The sequence below is a fragment of the Sceloporus occidentalis genome, unplaced genomic scaffold (assembly GCF_023333645.1).
Source record: "Sceloporus occidentalis isolate IW3139 unplaced genomic scaffold, rSceOcc1.0.p SCAF_485, whole genome shotgun sequence".
In the NCBI taxonomy this organism is placed as follows: domain Eukaryota; kingdom Metazoa; phylum Chordata; class Lepidosauria; order Squamata; family Phrynosomatidae; genus Sceloporus; species Sceloporus occidentalis.
The window spans coordinates 71,201-92,562 of NW_028317465.1; the positions used below are offsets into that span (position 1 = coordinate 71,201).

General features: G+C 42.7%; 1 protein-coding gene across 1 annotated transcript in view; it reads left to right on the forward strand.

Annotated features, from left to right (window-relative positions):
- Positions 1-16,924, forward strand: part of LOC149271601 (CLIP-associating protein 2-like) — a gene marked incomplete at its 5' end in the record, with an annotated part of 82,747 nt that extends 65,823 nt beyond the window's left edge. Inside the window, 5 exons of the mRNA XM_089507281.1 lie at positions 10,864-11,060; positions 13,306-13,434; positions 13,565-13,771; positions 14,039-14,155; positions 16,838-16,924. Of these exons, the coding sequence (XP_089363407.1) occupies positions 10,864-11,060; positions 13,306-13,434; positions 13,565-13,771; positions 14,039-14,155; positions 16,838-16,924 (737 nt within the window). The remainder of the gene's footprint in view (positions 1-10,863; positions 11,061-13,305; positions 13,435-13,564; positions 13,772-14,038; positions 14,156-16,837) is intronic.
- Positions 16,925-21,362: the final 4,438 nt, after the last annotated feature.

Consider the following 21,362-nt stretch of genomic DNA (forward strand, 5'->3'; position numbering starts at 1 on the left):
AGTATACCAAGTTATTGGAAGAAAAAAGCAATTAAAGATTTTCATATTGTTATGGCAACTGCAGGCATAATCTAAGTGATCATTGAACTATCCGTGACCTTTAGTTAAATCAACCCTTTCTAGAAAAATGTAACACTGGTCACATGATGCAGCCAGCCACCATCAGTAAGGAAGAATTATTAACAGGTAAAAATAAAGATCCTATAGGTGTGTATTATTGGTGCAACAGGTAGGGAAGCGCAGTGAAAACAATGTGAAAATATCGTATCCGGGATAATCTAAAATGCAGTCCTTTCCAATGTGATCTGCTAAATCTAGGGTGGGCCATATGGCGACACCTCTGAGTTCCAATCTGGCTTCAAACGGCATTGTGATCATCTGATTGGCGCAGGTGTTGTCTTTTCAATCTCTGGAGAGCACGGAAATGGAGTGGTCCCGGAAATATGGGCTGAATGGATGCTGATAAGGGGCCCATGATGCGAGCTAGAGGGCCCAACATAGCTCCTTCTTTATGTTGTTGATCTTGGTCTTAGGAAATCGCAAGACTGCCGAGACTGAATCCACGTCGAAGGCTTGAAATTGAACATGGGAGTCAAAGCAGACTTCTGTTGATTGATCACAAAGCCCAAGCATTCGATATGACTGATGACGAAGTTTGTTGGTGACCAGTTGCGAGTCCTGGGACATAAGTAGGATATATATTAAACGAATGCCTAATTCCCTGAAAAAGGCCACGACAGGTTTAAAAACTCAACCCAAATGGAAGGCAAGTGAATTGCCATAGCCGAGCTTTCCGCCTGAACTGGAGGAACTTTCGACAATCCTCGTGGACCGGAATGGTGAGATGGTGAGCGTCTTTTTGATCTAACCTGGTGAACCAGTCCCCTTTTAGCGAAGGATCGCGAAGATGTATACCTTCCATCTTGAAATGGTGGTACACTACGAAGTTGTTGAGTTCCCGTAGGTTTATTACTGGGCGAAACTCCTTACTAAAAAAATTTTGCTGATTAAGGTGGGAGGGAGATGAGAAACCTCTATAGCCCCTTTCTCCCATAGTGATATCAACTCCTTGTGAACAAGACTGTCATCTGCCTGAGACATAGAAATGGGACAAGGTGCTATGGGTTGAGAGAAATCTATGACATAACTCTGTACAGTTTGAAGGACCCAGGGATCCAAGCATATCTGAACCCAATGATGTAGAAACAAAGCTAACCTGCCTGCGATAATTAACTGAGAAAATGGTTTTAAGATGGTAGTACTCACCGAAAGATCCTCTTCCCCAGGATCCCGATTAACCCCTGCCACGAAACTTCCCTGTCAGGGCTGAGAAAGGAGTGCAGATGGCGTACTGCACTCTGAAAGATCCTCGCTGGTGAAAACTTTGGTAACTGCCTCTGGAGCCGTATGAAGCTCGGCTGGATCCTTGGCCCCTCTGGAATCCAGCCCTGGAGGAAAAAACCCCCTGGGGTGTAAAAGCCTTTTTTCATGGATGGCTTGATTTTTCCCAAGGAGGAGTAAAGCTGTATGTGACGAATGATCTCCTTGATGAAAGATTCACCGAACAGGAGACCTTCAGCAGACGAGCACAACTCTTTCTGCCCCAACTCCAGGAGATGACCGTCAGTCCTCAATAAAGCCGCCTTCCTGCATTCTGCGGATAACGCAGCATTAGCATTACCCAGTAGTATCAGAGTATGTTGGACCCATTCACTAACAAGACAAGGATCCACCTGACTTACTTCCACTATCGCCTGATCGGCCAGTAAAAAGATCTGAGAGGCTGGACCCGCCACATCCAGCAACTTGTCTTGTGCACTGCGCAAACCTTTTTCAATACCCTTCCGGTGGTCCTTTCCGTGACCACCCAGGAATGTCACTATTGTAGAATCGAGCTCCGGAGTCTGCACCACATAATGGAGCACAGATGGTCTAGGACACTCCGCCCTCAATTTATTGCGTGAAAGAGCACCTCATCCATTTCAGTAGAACATTGGACGTATGCTGCGGGGGTGACCACTCTGAAGATCTTGGGTGTTTGATGTTCTTTGGGTCTACAAATGGGCTCCCCCAGTGCATCTAAGACTACAGCGTCATCCACAGAAGTCTTGCTGGATGTTGCTACTTCTGTGGGTTGGTTAAACTCGGATGAAGCCAGTCTGACCCGTCGAGAATTAGTTGGGCCGGGTAAAACACCGGTATATCACTTCAGACTGATCAGCTTGGCAATCCGAACCATACGTATCAGGTACCCATTAAATCACGACATACGCAAGTAGCGCAACAAGGGGAGTACCCCAGGGAGTCTCAAAGAGTCAAATGAATGGGGAAGTACCCCAGGTGTTATACACCTGTTCAAGAAAAATAAACACCTGCAGGCGGTATCGGGTAGTACCCAAACTCCCTTAATAATAGCAATAAATATGCTAAGGGGTTTTATTTATTTATTTTTAAAGTTAAAAATATGTACAGCAAGAAAAAGTGCAGCTTACCAAGATGTTGCATAGGGAAATGTAAAACGACCATACAGAGGTTGATGGAACAAGTACAATAGAGTCCATTGTAATATACATAAGTGCACAAAGGTACAATCAAGGTAACATTGTATCCACAGTAACAAATAAAAGTGAGTGAGCCTTTGGGCTGGCATATTGTATAATCAGTAGGTACGTGAAGATAGTGAATCCGTGTAAAAAAATAATTGTTTTTTCCCTTGCCATTCCAGGTGGCACATGAGAAGAAGGCTCCGCCTACCAGGTAGGGCAGGAAACACTATAAAAAAGGAGACCTCCCCCTTCCTCCCCAGTGTTGTTTCCTGCCCTACTCAGGTAGCGGTTAGGCTTTAGCTTACCTTTTTTTTTTCTTCTTTTTTGTTTTCTTGGAGCCCCGGGGGGGCGTCCTTTCTCTCCGATCCCCGATAGTGATCCCGGTGGATCCAGGGTGATGCGGCAGCCTCGGAGGATGTAACTCCGCGTCCTCGCGGTTACTCGAGGCTCAGTCCTCGTTATATGCTGCCCACAGCCCAGGGGGCTCACTGGGAGGTGCATCCCCGGGCTCCGGTTCTCTCCGTCCCGGGGAGGAGGAGGAATCCTCAGCGTGAGACACGGCAGGAGAGCGCTCCGGAGGCGCTGCGAGCGGGACTCTATAGCCGGCTGTGCCGGTTTCACGGCACCCGTTTTTTATTATTTCTCCTATCTGCTTTTCTTCCGGCACTGCGTCCGGGGTCACGAGAGGTCAATTGACGGGGAATTTCCGGATGTGACGTTTTCCGGGCCTGGGCGCCTAAATGCCGCTATAAAACCGCCAGAATGGGTAAGATCTTTCCTTGCTCTCGTTCCTGTACTGTATTATTGCTTTTTCTACTCCTTTTTTGTGCCTGCCTGTGCCTGAGGATTGTATATTGCCTTTTTCAAGTAGGTTTTCCCTCCTGGGTTGAAACCATTGCCTATTTCTATTACTTTCTGTGGTCTCATCCTTGTGTTTTTCTCCTCAGTCATGTCAGACAAAAATCCAGACATTCCTCCTGAGGCCTCCCCACATAGGAAGTCTGTGGGAAAAACGAAACACAAAGCCTGCTCTTCCTGTAAAAAGACCCTACACGACCCCACGGCCAAAATGTGCAGCTCCTGCTCTCGGCCTAAAGAAGTTTCCGCAACAGAATTTACCTCCTGGTTGAAGGGAGAACTTCAGTCTACCTTTGACTGTTTTCGGGCCATGGCAAGTTCCCCTCAGGCGCCGGTGCCTCAGCATCAACTTTACCAGCAGGGTCCACCAAATGTTCTTCCAGATGCCATGGAAGATTATTCGGCTCCTTTTTCGGAATATGACTACCAGTCGAATGACCCCCAGTCTTCGGATGAGGAGGGGGAAATTAAAGAGGAAACCTTTTTCTTCCCAATCGAAGAAACAGGGAAGCTCATCTCTGCAGTCAGATCTACTTTGAATCTACAGGATGACATACCAGTCTCAAAACCGGATCCTTTTCAGGGTCACTCTAGGAAACCGCAGACCTTTCCAGTTCACGATTCACTTTCAGCAATAATTACGGAGCAGTGGAGATATCCTGACCGGAGATTCTTCACGTCTTCAAGAATCAAAAAGCTGTTCCCTTTTGATGGTAAGAATTCCGATGCCTGGGAAGTTCCGAAAGTGGACACCGCAGTAGCCAAGGCTACGAAGAAAACAGCCATTCCGATGGAGGACGCGTCCCATTTCAAAGACCCCATGGACCGGCGGGCTGAGAATGCCGCCAAGAGGGCTTTTGAAGCAGCAGCGGCGAACTTTCGTCCAGCCATTGCCATAGCGTCAACTTCTAGAGCCATTAAGATCTGGCTTCAACAAGCGGTGGAAGACCTGGCAGTTATTCCAGGGACTGAGCAGGTTGCAAGAAACCTGTCCGACACCTGCTTAGCAATTGACTTCATCTCCGATGCCTCCATTGAAGCTGTCCGTGCATCTGCTAAAGCTACGGCACTTTCAGCGGTTTCTAGACGAGCGCTTTGGCTTAAGTCATGGTCTGCAGATAATGCCTCAAAACACAAGCTGTGCAGCATTCCGTTCCAGGGGAATCACCTCTTCGGCAGCGACCTCGACACGATTCTAGAATCCACCACGGGCGACAAGCACTGGTTACCTCAGAGGAAAGGACCACCTCGTTTCAGGTCTAATTATTATAGAGCTCCAAGAGACAGGGAGTTCTACAGGCCCTCTACCTCCAATCAAGACTACCAGTCCTTTCGTGGTAAACCCTACGCAAGAGGTAGATTCCAGAGAGGAAGAGGCAGAGGCAGGGACGGTAAATCAGGAAGGTTCTGACGCCAGCAGGCTCCAAGTAGGGGGCAGGTTAACCGGTTTCTTTCATGCCTGGGAAGAGATCACCTCAGACCCCTGGGTCCTTCGCATCATCAATCAAGGCTATGCACTGGAGTTTACTCACCTACCTGCCCAGAAATTCCTGCTGTCCATGCCTCCTGCAGATCCTTGGGAAAGAGCGGGATTTTTTTTCCACACTCAACAACTTAATTCACGAAAGGGCTCTAGTCCCGGTGCCTCATCTAGAAATAGGAGAGGGAACCTATTCCCACGTCTTTGTCGTGCCAAAACCGTCCGGGAAATTCAGATTAATAATCAACCTACAGTTGGTAAATGCCTGTATAAGATACAACAGGTTTCGGATGGAATCCCTGAAGTCAGCCACAGAGATTATTTCATCGGGGGACCTCATGGTCACTATAGACCTGCGGGATGCCTATCTACATGTCCTCATCAGGGAAGACCACCAAAGATTCCTCCGTCTGGCCGTTACACTGCCTCAAGGTGTTCGTCATCTTCAGTTTCGGGCCCTTCCTTTTGGAATTGCTTCAGCACCACGGATCTTCACGAAACTCATGTCAGTGGTCGTGGCCTTCCTGAGGCAAAGAGGCATCAAAGTGGTCCCATACCTGGACGATTGGCTCCTAATTGCAGCCTCGGCATCATTGCTCCAATCCCATCTAGAGTTTTCCCTCAGGACTCTCCACAACCTGGGATGGTTGGTGAACTCTCTAAAGTCAAAGTTACTTCCAAACAGACGTCAGACCTTTCTGGGAATGATCCTCGATTCAGAAGTACAGAAGACGTTTCTCCCGCAGGACAAAATCCTAAGATTACGGGAATTCACACATGCGGTCCTACAGAGCAAGTCAGTGTCCCTCAGATCCGTCATGTCTTTGCTCGGTCTAATGACCTCCTCCATCTCGGCGGTTCCCTGGGCACTGGCTCACGCAAGACCTCTTCAACAGTTTTTACTGGATCACTGGGATCGCTCCAGGACGTCCCTATACAAGAAGGTCCGGCTTTCTCCCTTCGTTCGGGAGTCACTCCGCTGGTGGCTGTCAGCCAAGAAGCTTTCACAGGGACTCCCTTGGCAAACAAGAGATTGGGTGGTTATCTCCACCGACGCCAGTTTGACAGGCTGGGGTGCTGTCATGGGAAGCCATATTACCCAGGGAACCTGGTCTCCTCAAGAATCAAGCCTGCACATCAATCTTCTAGAACTGCTGGCGGTCTGGAGGGCTCTAAGGTTCTGGTCTCCAATCCTGCGGCACAAGTCCATCAGGATCCTTTCGGACAACGTCACCGTGGTGGCCTACCTTTCCAAACAGGGTGGCACCAGAAGCAGACGCCTGCAGACCCTGACTGCTCAGATCTGCCGATGGGCGGAGTTCAGTCACTGTACTCTCTCCGCGGTCCATATCAAGGGTTCACTGAATCAGGAGGCGGATTACCTCAGCAGGAACTCAGTACCTCCGGGAGAATGGTCCTTAAACAAAAAGGTCTTCGCCTTCATCACAAAGAAATGGGGTACTCCCCAGATAGACCTGATGGCCACGCATCTGAACACTCAGGTAAAGGAGTTTTTCTCTCTTTCACCAGTCGGCCGTCCCCGAGGCCTGGAAGCACTCTCGCAGACCTGGGATTTCGATCTCGCATACGTTTTTCCTCCGCTTCCCCTTATCTCCAGAGTGCTCCGGAAAATTCGGGAAAACCCTCAAAAAGTCATCCTGGTTGTTCCTTTCTGGCCTCGAAGAATTTGGTTCTCGGACCTTACCACCTTGTCCATAGACAAACACATGCTTCTTCCTCAGGTGAAGGATCTTCTCGTTCAAGGTCCTGTTCTCCACCCAGATCCCTTCCGATTCAACCTCTCCGCATGGCTTCTGAAAGGGAGATCCTGACCTCTAAAGGATTAGCTGCACCAGTAGTGAACACCATTCTCTCCAGCCGCAAAAATTCCACGACCGCCAAGTACCAGAAGGTTTGGGAAACATTCATCGCCTGGTGCAATGTGCACGAAGTATCCTCTCCATCTATCCGTGAGGTGCTGCGCTTTTTTCAAGATGGCTTTGATAAAGGATTCCAACCTGCTACTATCAAGGTCCAGATCTCGGCACTGAGCAACTTCTTGGACTTCCATCTGGCTTCCCATCCTTGGATCTCCAGATTTTCTAAGGGAATGTGTAGACTTCGCCCTAGGCTCCGTCCGTCGGTCCCGCCTTGGGACCTTAACCTTGTGTTGCACCAACTCACCACGTCTCCCTTCGAGCCTCTAGAGGATACCTCTCTCAAGCTGCTCACCTACAAGGTTGTCCTCCTAGTAGCCCTCACTTCTGCTAGGAGGGTGAGCGAGCTCCAGGCTCTCTCCAGGGTAGAACCTTTTCTCAGGATTCTGCCGGACTGCATTATCCTTCGTTTGCCTCCGGAGTTTCTCCCTAAAGTAGTCTCTCCCGTCCATTCGGATCAGGAGATCGTTCTGCCTACTCTCTGTCCGGATCCCAAGAATCCCAAAGAACTGGAACTCCACTCGCTAGACCTGCGGAGATGTATCCTGTCTTATCTCTCACGTACGTCTGCCTGGAGGAAATCCGATTCTCTCTTTCTGTCCTTTGCAGGAACCCGCAAGGGCAGATCAGTATCCAGGGCTTCCGTGAGCCGCTGGCTTAAAGACGCTATCACCTTGTGTTACGTCTCTGCGGGAAGAGTACCTCCCTCCGGCCTGAAGGCTCACTCGACCAGATCCGTCTCGACTTCCTGGGCTGAACTCTCCGGGGTGTCTCCGTCTCTCATTTGTAAGGCAGCGACCTGGAGGTCGATTCATACGTTCGTAAGGCACTACAGGCTGAATCTTCATCTCTCAGATGAGTCTCAATTTGGTCGTTGTGTCCTACAGACTGGAATCCTTCCCTCCCTATCTTGCTAATTCTTCTCATGTGCCACCTGGAATGGCAAGGGAAAGAAAGAATTCTTACCTGGGAATTCCTTTTCCTTGTCCATTTCCAAGGTGGCACACTTTTTCTCCCACCCATTAAATTTACTTTGTTTGGTTTTTATTTGTCTGAGTCTTTCTTTTTAACCACACTGGGGAGGAAGGGGGAGGTCTCCTTTTTTATAGTGTTTCCTGCCCTACCTGGTAGGCGGAGCCTTCTTCTCATGTGCCACCTTGGAAATGGACAAGGAAAAGGAATTCCCAGGTAAGAATTCTTTCTTTTCCGGAAATCACATGTGCGAGATGACGCATATCAGGGTAACATAGATGTTGGAATAAAAGAAAAGAGAGAACACAAACCAAAACGGCGTATAATAACATGAAGTTTAGGGTCGACATAATTTCGGAGAAAGTGAAGTTCCATGTAGAATACATGGCATGAGCCACTCAACGTGTAGTGTGTGGAGAAGCAGGAGACGGTGCAGAGTGGGAAGTATAGCAATGAAAAGCTCATCTCCTCTAGCAGGATAAACCGTAAGAAGCAATTGAACACAGTGGTGCAGAGTAAAGTATGTGGCTGAGAAATCAATAATCAAAGCATATACATATCAAAGTCACATGTAGGCTAATCATCAAGGGACAAAGTGTCCCGGTTATTAAGCCAAGGAGACCAAACTTTTTTATATAGTTCAAAGGTAAGTGAGGATTGGTGTGACATTTTCTCTAAGACAGACAGTACTTCCGATAGTAGTGGAGGAACTTTCGCTTTCCAGGATCGTGCAATACACAATTTTACAGCGATAAAGAAGTGAATGATTAATTTCACTTCCGGGAGAGGGTCCAACCTGACATGGAGTATAGAGCCAATAATAGAGAATATCCTCAGCTGTAATGGGGTCAATGCTGGACAGGACCACCACATATGTAACATTGTACCTTCTTGGCCACAACCTCTCCAACAAGATCTAGGGTAACCAGGGACCATGAAAGAAAGACGGACTGGGGTCAGGTACCAGCGGCAGCTACGTTTTTTTCTGGAGTTCCAGGTGATTAAAACAGTGGGAAACTCCCTTCATCATAGATTCTGATTCAAACCAAGACTCTAGAGGGAATGTGATCTGTAACTTTCTCCCATGCTAACATATGGGATAGCTTACTATTGGAAAATTTGGAAAGTAGCAGAGGTTACCAACTAGAGATTGCCCCTTTAATGTGCCGGACTGATTTAAATAGTTTTACAATCGGGTGAAGAATGTGAGGAGATGGGCTTACGGGGGCGACTCTGGTGTTGAGGACATGACGGGTTTGTAAATGTTTGAAAAAAATCTTGATGAGAAATGTTATGGGTCTGAGCGAGATGGTTGAAATAGGCCAGAGTAGTTCCATGATATGTCACCCAAGGTCCCTAGTGTAGGGTGAAGCCAATTGCAGATGGTCAAATCAGGAATGAGAAGTTCTATCGTTTATAAAGGTGTAAAGGGAAAAAATCTAGTGAGGGAAGGGAAACGCCGTAGGCATTTATTCCAAACTGTAAACATGTAGGCTGTCGTGGGAGGGGTAGGTTTTGGACAGGAGGGTGGTGTGTGCGACCAGTCCAAAAGAGCTGTGAGACTTTGTAAGGTGAGAGGATAGTGTTTTCATGAGTGACCCAGGTCGGTGTATTGACATGTGCATGGAACATTTAAATCTGGGATAAAATGCAAGCCTTGTGATACGATTCTTTGTGCGGGATTCCCAAGCCACCTTGGAGTCTGGAAACGAATCGGGTACGGTTAGCAATCAGAGATTTACCTTCAACTTTAGTGAAATTAATAAAATAAGTTTGTATGGAATGTAACAGTGTAGGAGGAGGTGATATAGGCACCATACGGAGAACATAAAGCAGTTTGGGAAGAACAGCCATTTTGAGGGCATTAATGCGACCCATCCAAGAAAGTTCAAATTGTCTCCATCGTAAAATATCGGATTTAATTTGTTTCCATATTGAAACGATATTGAGATCATTAAGAGAATGGATATTTTTAGGTAATTTGATCCCTAAATACGTGAGGTAAGAGTCTCTCCAGTCAAATTCATAAAGAGAACACAAAACGAAAAAAGTACACTTAAAGCAAGACAGTAATAGGCGGGAGGCAAAGGGAAATCTGTTATTTTTATTTGATAAAGATACTTTATCGCAAGTAACCCCTTCTACTAGTCAGTGATGCCAACCAAGTTGTATCAAAAGTTGTGCAGGAGAAATATTTTTTCGTTTGATTTGATTCATTGTACTAACATCTCTTCACTGGTTGCCTGTGTGCACTTCAGGATTCATTTAATACTCTCTCGTCTCTAAATACACATCTATCCGGTCGGTCCCTTCTCTTATCCAATGATCTCCTTCTATCCTCGTCTCTGATTTGTAGCTCTCATGCACGCTTGCAAGATTTTTCAAGGGCTGCCCCTATTCTCTGGAATGTCCTCCCCGGGCCTATCCGTCTTTCAGCCTGCCTTCGTTCCTTGGCTACCTGATTTTTTTGGAGTGTGAAAAAGCGAATATCAGTTGTTTTAAATACGTTTTGTTGATATCTCGACATAATTACCGTATTTCCCCATGTATAAGACGCACCTTTTTTAGAAAAATTTAGGGTCTAAAAATTGGGTGCGTCTTATACAGTGGTGGTAGATATAAATTAACACAAAAATGATTTACTGACTGCATAATCAGGGTCCTATCATGGCCATCAATTTCCCCTGACTTGAACCTCATGGAAAACCTGTGGGGTGAACCAAAGAGGAGAGTCCACCAGTATCGGCCTCAAAATTTGGAGGATCTGGAGAGATTCTATATGGAAGAAAATTCTGATCCCTTGCCATGTGTTCTCATACCTCATCAGACATTATAGGACAAGACCCATAGTTGTTATCTTGGCAAAGGGAGGGAGCCCAAATTATTGACTAAAAGAGTTAAAAAAAAAAAAAAAAAGTTAGTGGAACCTTCTATAATATTATGCATATGTCATTCTTTTTACTATTTAAAGGCTACAGTGCAGATTGTCTTGGTTGAGGTGTGATAACCTAAATTTTAATTTTGTTCTGTAAGATGTTTTAATTTATTTTTATTTTTTAAACATTTTCAGCTGATTTGCCTCTGGATTATTCAGAATTTGTTGGAGAGCTACTTAAAGAGCTGTCAAACCATAATGAACGCGTAGAGGAGAGAAAGGCAGCATTGTGTGAGCTTATGAGATGCACAAGGGAAGAATCCTTCAATGTCTGGGATGAACACTTCAAGACAATTTTACTTATTTTGCTTGAAACTCTCGGGGACAAAGAGGCAAGTTAATATGTTTTACTGTTGCCTTGTTCAGTAACTAAAGTCATGTTGCAATACATACTGCTAAACTGGAAAACTACAAGGGCAAGAGTTCCCTGTATATTTTTCTCAAGAAGGCTTAGTTTAGTTTAGCAATTCCCATATTTGTTAATTGCTGTTGATCCAAAAAAGGCAAAAAAAATTCAGTTTGTAGCTCTTCCCAGTTTTGCAACAAACTAGGGGGACCCCAGAATAGCAGTCAGATCTTGGATCAAGAAGCTATTTCCCCATAATTTCCTTTGTTTTAGACAACATCTCCTTCCTTCCAGTCTAAATGCGTGATCGCGTGTCCTATGCATAGTCCTGTTTACTAATAGATTTCCAGAAAATGGTTTGTATTGGCCCCGAATATATTTGTATAATGCTATCATATCCCCTCTGAGGTGCTGTTTTTCTACGCTAAACAGATTTAAATGTGTTAACCTTTCTTCATAACTAAAGTGTTCCATTCCTTTTATTAATTTTGTAGCCCGCCTCTGCACTTTTTCTAGTGCTATAATATGCTTCTTTAGAAAAGGTGCCCAAAATTGCACAGCATATTCAAGGTGCAGTCTTACCATTGATTGATTTATAAAGTGGCAAAATTATATTTTTATCCTGCAAATTGATGCCCCTTTTTCCACATGACAATACCTTACTGGCCTTAGCAACTGCTGACTGACATTCTACATTGTTGGCTAATTTGTAGTCTATAACAATTCCCAAATGCTTCTCATTTGTTATCCCTAATTCACTACCGTTTATGGTGTAAATTGCTTGTGCATTCCTTACCCCGAAGTGCATAACTTTATCTACATTCAATGTCATCTGCCTTTGTGTGCCCAGTCCCCCAGTCTATCGAAATCCCTCTGCGGCAAAGTAACATCCTGCTCACATTGTATTACTTTACAGAGTTTAGTGTCATCTGCAAACACGGAAACATGACTATTGCAAGATCATTTATAAATATGTTGAATAAAATTGGTCCCAGAACAGAACCTTGAGGGACACCACTTACCACTTTTGTCCAGCTTGAAAAATTACCATTTATGACAACTCTATGTACTCTATGATTAAGCCAATGTTCTACCCAAAAATTTCCATCTAGACCAATTTCTTTTGTGTGGAACCGTGCCGAACGCCTTGGCAAAATCCAAGTAGGTTACATCCGCTGCAGCACCTTGATCTACACTTCTACTTCTTCATAGAATGCAATTAAGTTAGTTTGCCATGACCTATGTTTCATAGAGCCATGCTGATTTTTGCTAATAACACTGTTCTTCCCCATGAATTCCTGAATATTACACCTTAATAACCCTTCAAATACTTTCCCAGCTACAGAAGTAAAGGTCACAGGTCTATAATTTCCAGGCAAAGATTTTGAACCGTTTTTGAAAATAGGAACCATATCTGCCTTCCTCCAATCCTCCGGTACAATTCCTGAAAGAAAAGAATCCTTGAAGATTAAAAACAGAGCTTCACTTTTTTCCACACTTAGCTCCTTAAATACTCGGGTGAAAGGCTGCATTTGTCTGAAATGTAGGGCATCACGTATTTGTAAAATGTACTCTCCTATTCAGTAGCAATCTCTTAAGTAACCATTGTTAACGTTGCTTCAGTAAGAAAGATATAAACATATTTTCCTTTAAGATTATAAACTTGCGAGTAGGGCTCCCTCCACTGAATGTATCGGTTTGTCATTCTCATCTTGTCATACATCTTGAATATATGTATTGTATTAAGCGCTTTATAATTGGCGCTTTATAATAATAAAAGATAATAATTCCAAGGCATCCCCTTGAACAATGAAACCTGTTTTTAATGTGTAGCTTTCAGTAGGGAATCAAGCCATTGCTTCATTCTAATAGATTGTAAGATCGCAAGTCCACAGCCGTGTTCTCATTCTGTACCCTTATGTCATAAAGTGTGGAATACTTATTCTGGAATTATATATTAACCATTTGTAATATTCATTTTCATTGTCCACCTACTGTAAAAGTGTTTTACAATCGCCATGCTTTCCATAAATAAATTTGTATATGTAATGTTTATTTTCATAGAGGCCAGAGAGTGGTTATCTTTGCAAAGAGTTTTACATTTCTGCCACAGGAAGCATATAATATTGAATGTTGCTGCCTCTGGACTGTGTAGGTTAAACACTTCTTGAACACATGCAGTTTATGTAATATGTTGACAAGCTCATGATGATTCAACTTTTGTATTTTAGCATTCTATCCGTTCCTTGGCACTGAGAGTGTTGAGAGAAATACTCAATAACCAGCCATCCAGGTTTAAAAATTACGCTGAACTCACAATTATGAAAACCCTTGAGGCACACAAAGACCATCACAAAGAAGTAAGATCTTATTTAACTTTTTAGTTTAAATTTGGTTGTGTAAATGAAAATGGTAAATGTTTTTCTTTTTTAATTACAACCATATAAGCAATAGTTTTGTGCATCTTAGCATTTCTGTTTCTTCAAATAGGTAGTACGAGCAGCAGAAGAAGCAGCATCAACGCTAGCCACTTCCATTAGTCCCGATCAGTGCATAAAAGTATTGTGTCCAATTATCCAGACAGCAGATTATCCCATTAACCTAGCAGCAATCAAAATGCAAACTAAAGTTATAGAGAGAGTGCCGAAAGAAGTCCTAACACAACTTTTACCTGAAATTGTGCCAGGATTAATACAGGTAACTAATTGTTTTGTAGGCAAAGTGTTTGGTTTGCCATGCATCTGGACGTTACTGCTAAATGAGAAATGATTGAAACATTTAAATATTATGATCACATAGAGGGTATCTTTTAGATTGGTTTCATTTGAAAACGTGCGTGTGCTGCCGTTACTGCTATATGCACAATACACTGTGTTTTTTACATGTGGTTCATAGAACTGATGATCTTGTCTGTTGAGATTTTTTGCCTACATATTTTACATGAAAATTATTTTGTTTTCCTAGGGATATGATAACTCTGAGAGCAGTGTCCGTAAATCTTGTGTCTTCTGCCTCGTAGCTATCCATGCAGTTATTGGAGATGACCTCAAACCACATCTTAGTCAACTCACTGGCAGTAAAGTAAGTATATAATCACACACTGTCATAGTGACCTCTGGGACCTTAGCACCAATTTCCTAACTTGTTCTATGTGATTTGTTCAGAAGGGATTGAAGGAATGTCTATAGAACCAGACATTTTTTATATGTTTGATACTGGCTGATGTATAGCTAATCAGCATACTGTAAGAAAACCCCCCAAATCTCTGTATTCACTAAATTATATTGACATTCTTTGTATACATGGGATGAACACTAGCAGTGAAAAATAGAACATTATGAAACAACCTTATGAACTGTATTTGCTCGATTAGAAGACAACCCTGATTATAAGATGACCCCCAAAATTTTAATAATTTAGGGAAAAAAAGAGAGCCTGAATATCCAGATCCCCTGCAGCGCTGCAGGGACCCAGATCTTCCGCTGCTCACATGACCTGGTGCGCAGACACCATCCTCCACTGCTCACATGACCACCTGCCCTATAAAACCTGACTTTTTATTTCCTTTTATTTGCCACTCTGCCCCAGTTATGCACATCAGCCCCCAGATATGCCCTATATGCCATTCTGCCCCCAGAAATGCCTTATACACCCCCACATGCCGCTCTGCCTCCCTGGCATTTTAGCCCCCTATTTGCCACTCATGCCCCAGATATGCATTATTCACCCCTATATGCCACTCTGCCTTCCTGATATGCCTTTTAACCCCCTATATGCCTCTAGAAAACCATTCAAACACCCCTCCCCCCCAACTTACCTGTGTGACCCGTGCTTCAGACTCCCTGGTGTGGTGACATAAGTTTTGTTGTCAATGTTTTAGCCAGTTGAACTCTTCCTGTATTACATGTCTTTTGATATGTTAACGAGGGCACACCTACAGTGATTTAATATGCCTGTGGAATGAAAAATCTTAGTTCAGGTTTCTCTCTGCCCACCATCCTGCATGGATGGGGTAATCGGTGGTGTGCTGGGTTATGTTGGACCTTTAGGTTGCAGGTTAGTCTTGGAAACTGTTGCATTGTATGTTGGGCTGTCACTCATTTATTGTATGTTACTGTGTTTCTGTCTCTTATTAAATATCTGTTAAATGTAGACGAACCTTTGTGTTATATTTTTATATTTGGTTTAAACACCACACCTGGTGTCTAGTGGGGCAGCCAGTGGAGGTCTGTACGATGCAGCCCTCCGCTGCTGGTGGCCAGCACTACCGCCAGCATCACATGATCTTCCGTTGCTCCACCAATGAAGCCCCAGCGGAAGTGTCACTGCCTGCGGAATGCACACAGACAACCTCAGTTGCTGCCAGCACTTCCCTTGAGGCTTCTATGGTGGAGCACTGGAAGGTCATGTGAGCAGCGGAAGATCCGGGTCCCCTGCAGCGCTGCGGGGGATCTGGATCTTAGTCTTGTAGTAAGGCCTCTATTTAAGGTCCTATTAGAAGACGACCTTGAATATGGTTATTTTTTTGAGTATTTTCTCTGAAAAAACCTTGTCTTATAATCGATCAAATACGGTAATACCCCATATGACAGAGGAATGGGTAAGAGGTTGTCTCTGGTGTGTGCAAAGGTGCCTCCCTGTTGCGGAAGTATAATGCATACAGATCAGTGGAGTAAGAGAAGCATTTACTTATAGGCTCCCTGGAAATCATACATGACCCAGATAGCTGACATGATCTGTGCATTTAAACTGCTGGGCAGCAGATGTGTTAGATGGAAAAATAGTGCAACTGTATAGAGGTGTCCCTTTTTAAAAAGAAAATGCTAAAATATAAAGTAAAACAACTGTCATATGAGCATATGATGACTGGAGTGTGTTTTTGAAGTTAGGTACACATTGTAAAGCCGAGTTAAACATGTTACTTGTTATTAGTAAAATCTAATTATTGTATAGCGTTATGGAAGTTATCTTAAAACTGTAACAACAAGTTGAGTGTTCCTGCTCATGGAACCATTTTAATTGGTCTTGTCATACCTCTTTTAGCCTTTTGAGTGTCAGAAGTTTTCAGTATGACATAGATATTGAGGAGAGAGAAATGTCAGGACAAGTTAAAGGGAGACTTCAGATATCATGTGCACTTTAATGCAGAATTTGCCCCTTTCCACATCCCTGGCTAAATGCTGCGGTGGAGATGTGGTCAGTCAGACACTTATCCATGAAAGTGATATATTTTCCTCCAATCAGATCTATGGCTAGCTAGGGGAATGCTGCTTGCAGGGAATTAAGTCCTCATTGGTTTCAGTAGAGCATGTTCCTGATGCTAAATTACTTTTCAGACATCCAATTAGTGCCAAGAAATGTTAGATCATGAATAAGACAACTGCTTTTTTATCTTAAAATATGCAATATGCATTCTTCTATAGTTAGGGTGTCAGCCATGCTAAACTGTCCATTTAAGATTTTCATGTTCATAAATAGTTAAGCCAAACTTTCTCACATGTTTAAAAAAAACAAAACCAATATGTTCCCATTATTTCCCCAGCTGTGCCGAATCAAAGCAGTATTATAAAACATCTGTAGATTTGGTAGCACTTACAATGATTAAGAATAAAAAATTAACATTGCTGATGCTTTTGCACTCTCAGTAGTACCAGATATGGCATACTGAATGTGTTGTCTGTAAAGAGATCAAGAAGCTGAATAAACAAATGTATTATTCCTCAGATTTTTCATGGATAAATATGTTTCTCATGTTCTTTCTAGATGAAACTACTAAACCTTTACATCAAGCGGACACAAACTGGCACGGGGCCAATCGACCCAGCTGCAGATGGCTCTGGCCAGAGCTAGTATATGATCACAAATCCCTGGATCCTTCCCTGTTAGCCCACTGAACAACGTGACAGACCTAAATTGTTAAGACATTTTACTATTCAGTTTTCAAACCTGTTTACCTCATTCTATCACTTTCCTTGGTTTTATTTTTTTCAAACCAACAGACATCCAGTGGTTTGCATGTGACTACTGAGATAGTTAGCCATCACCCAAGGAGATCAGTATTAAACTCAAATCTATTTAACTTAATAAAAACATAATTGATTAATCCCTGTGCGCACTGATGTGTTCCTGAAAAGTTTTGACTGACATTTACTAACAAGAATATAGTAATAGTATACATTTTAATGTTGTGATGAAATCACCAGGGCTGTCTTTAGAACCTACCATGCCAATGTCAAATATATAATTTGTTTATCCATCTTGAAACACATCAGATATTTCCTTGCATAATGCATTTCGTACTGATAAAGATCAAACACAATACTTTTTTTTTTTTTTTTTTGCAAGCAAGGCAAGACTAGTCTAGGCTGCCACAGGACCTGTCACTGTGTAATAGATGTACCTCTTTATTTATACTTTGAGTGGAACATGCCCAGAAAAAATAAATATCAACTGGATTGGTCACGTTTCTATAAAGTGGTTCTTATTTGCCCATATGTGATTCCTCCCTGCCCCTTGTGATTCTGTTTTCTGTGAGACTGTAACTGATATTTGTTCAAATACAGCAAGATTGCAAGAGGTATAACAGAGCTGCACAAATAGTTCAGCGGTTGAACTTTCTTCTTTGATGGATATGAACCCTGCATGTCATTTCTTCAAGCAGGATGGATCAGAATGGAGTCCTCTTCACAAACATACGTCGTATGTATTTTCCTCACATCAAGAAGCATATTAAACTTAACTAATGGCTCTACAACTCTCGTAATAAAAAGTTAAGAAAATTCTAGGCAATTCTAAACAAAAATTTTACATTTAAACTGTTTTCATCTAGCAAAGTTTTCACATATAGAAAGTATTCATTGAAACATTGTAGTTTGATTTCAGCAATGCATCTAAAATGTATATGCATTGTCCTACTTTATTTTATTTGTACTGTACTAGATATGTGAAAGCAGATTTTGAGTGAGTACAGATTCTTGAATGTTGAGCAATGTTCAAAATGTTTTAATAAGGGAGCACTGATAAATATGTATTTTGTTTGAAAATTACATACTTAAGTTATTCTTAATTTTACAGGTAAAAAAATAATTGTGTGCGCGTTAAGGCAGCCCTATGTACTTGGGTGAAAGGTAGTGTCTGCTCAAATGTTATATTTATTGTTTAATCTTTTCTGGGGAGGAACATTTGTAAAGTATCCATACATAAATACTTTCTGTCATATGAAATAATATATTTTTCCTCAAAACAATTCTGCTAGTTATTATTTTTCTGCCCCTAGTATCTGGCAGCCAGTTCTGTGTATCTTGATATTCCATATGTATCCAGACTCGCATATAAAATGTATAGCATTACTTTATGCATAAGGTTGTCTTTCCACTATTTAAATAGTGTATTTAAAGGTTTATGTGTATAACTGTTCATATACAAAACATTTGAACAAATGCATGAGAAATACTTTGTTTCGTGGTTTTATTACTATATTTGGTGGGCATTAAGCTATTAACATAAGAGATGGTTTAGCTTTAAAGGAAATTACCATCAATAAAAATGTAATAATTTTAGTAGTAAAAAATTTTTACAAAGGCGCTAATGTTCATAAGGGATTATAACAGCTGTTACTTAAATGTTTTACATGTATTAGCATAGCAGTTTACTGACTGCTAAGGTTTCTTTCACATTTCTTTTCCTCTTACCTGTCACAGAGCTGAATATGCTGGGGTCAAACAAAACACTTATAGCCTATCTGCTTTCTTTATTTTTTCATTTGCTATAAGCAAGTTTGGATACTAAAGGAACAACCAGTCTGGAGTGTATTGGTAAATACTGTGATTATTAGAGAGATTCGGTTTTTTCCCAAATACTGCTAGGGAGAATTGTATTTCTTGTTAAATTTGGCATGGCTCAGAAACACAAATAGAACTGTGAGCCGGATAGCCCAAAGGACAGCAGTAATGCCTTTTAAACCTTCACTCTTGATACCTAAGCAGCAGCCTATATATACTTCAAAAGATATCGATGCTGGAGTAGATACCTTCCCAAAGAATGCTGTGCTAATTTCAGTTTTCTTAACTGCATATCCTACAGTGTAGTTTTTGTTTTGTTTTTATATCTCCCCCTCACATGACCACAAGTAATCACTCTGATTAATCCTCAATTTGCTGATGTGAGTAGAAAAAAATGTTAAATGTTTCTGAAATATGCTGTATGCCCAAAAATATGTTGACACCTGACCATCACACATATATGAGCTTGTTGAGCATCCTGTTACAAAACCATGTGCATTAATATGGTGATGGCAGTCCACTTTGCAGTTATAACAGCCTCTACTCTTCTGGGAAGTTAAGGAATTTGTGCCCATTCAGCCAAAAGAGCATTTGTGAGGGCAAGCACTGATGTTGGACAAGAAGGTCTGCCTCACAATTAACATCGCATTTCATCCCAAAGTTGTTTAAAGGTCAGGGCTCTGCAGCCCACTCAAGTTCATCCACACATACTTTTCAAACCATATCTTTATGGACCCTGCTTTGTCAGTCATGCTAGAACAGGAGAAGAGCCTTCTCCAACCTGGTACTACAAAGTTGAAAGGATATTAGTTGTCTTCATTAGAACTAATGGGCCTTGGCCAAATTCCGAAAAACAGCCACTGGCATTTTTCTCCTCCACCAAATTTTACAGTAGACTCTGTGCATTCCAGTCTGTAGCATTCTCTTGGCATTTACCAAACACAGATTACCATTGAACTCGATATAATGAAACATGATTCATTAATTCATAGAGCACTTTTCCACTACTCCAGAATTAAAGCATTGGCTGAAGTGGTGTAAAGCACAGCTGCTCGGTCAAGGAAACTTATTTCATGAAGCATCCGACCCACAGTGCTTGTGCTAATGTTGCTTCCAAAAGCAGTTTTGAACTCTGTAGTGAGTGATGCTACGAGCTTCATCACTCGGTGACCTTGCTGTCAGTGTGCATGGTCTCCCGCTTTGTGTCTGAGCTATTACTCCTAGATTCTTTCACTTCGCAATATTGGCACATTCAGTGGATCAGATCAGGGCAGATCTGTCAGTGGGTGGGATATAATAGGCAGCAAGTGAACATTTCATCCTCAAAGATAATGTTTTAGAAGCAGGATAAATGGGCAAGTGTAAGGATCTGAGCGACTCTGACAAGATCCAAATTGTGATGGCTAGACTGGGTCAGAGCATCTCTAAAACTGCAGCTCTTGTTGGGTATTCCGGGTGTGCAGCGGTCCAAGGAAAAGCGGTGAACCCAGCCACAGGGTCTTGGGTGCCCAAGGCTTTTATTGATGCACATGGGGGGGGCGAAGGCTGGCCCATGTGGTCAAATCCAACAGACGAGCTACTGTAGCTCAAATAGCTGAAAAGGTTAATGCTAGTTCTGATAGAAATGTATCAGAATGCAGAGTGTTGCATATGTGGCTGTGTAGCTACCAGTCAAGGTACCCATGCTGACCCCTGTCCACTGCCAAAAGTGTCTACAATGCCTACAAGAACTGGACCTTGGAGCATTGGAAAAAGATGGCCTGGTCTGATGAATCATGTTTTCTTTTACATCACGTGGATGGCTGGGTGGGTCTGCGTCGCTTACCCACCCAGCCCAGAACACATGGCACCAGCATGCATCCATGAAGGACGCTCCTCGCAACTTACAGGACTTAATGGATTTGCTGCTGTCTTGGTGCCAGATACCATAGCACACCTAGGTATAGTGGAGTCCATGCCTCAATGGGTCAGGGCTGTTTGGGTGGCGAAAGGGGGGCCGACACATTATTAGGCAGGTGATCATAATGTTATGGCATCCATAGGCAGAGGCAGCTACCAACATAATGCATGAAACAGCATACATAAAATTGTGTTACACTGTATGAGCAAAAGTATTTGGACATCTTTACAGTAAGAGCGGTGAGATTATGGAACTCTCTGCCAGAGGAAGTGGTAATGGTAAACTCAATAAAAGAGTTCAAAAGGAGCCTGGACGTGTTTCTTGAAAGCAATAATATTACAAGTTATGGATATTAGATTAATAGGGACAGAACGTTGATCCAGGGATTTATTCTGATTGCCATATTTGGAGTCGGGAAGGAATTCTCCCCCTGGTATGGGGACAATTGGCATCTGCTTCATAAGGGTTTTTTTGCCTTCCTCTGGATCAACACAGTAGGGACACAATATGTATATAGGTTGAACTTGATGGACTTTGGTCTTTTTTCAACCTTATGAACTATCTAACAGGGACTTTGATGACATCCCATTATATGAAGTTGGTCCCC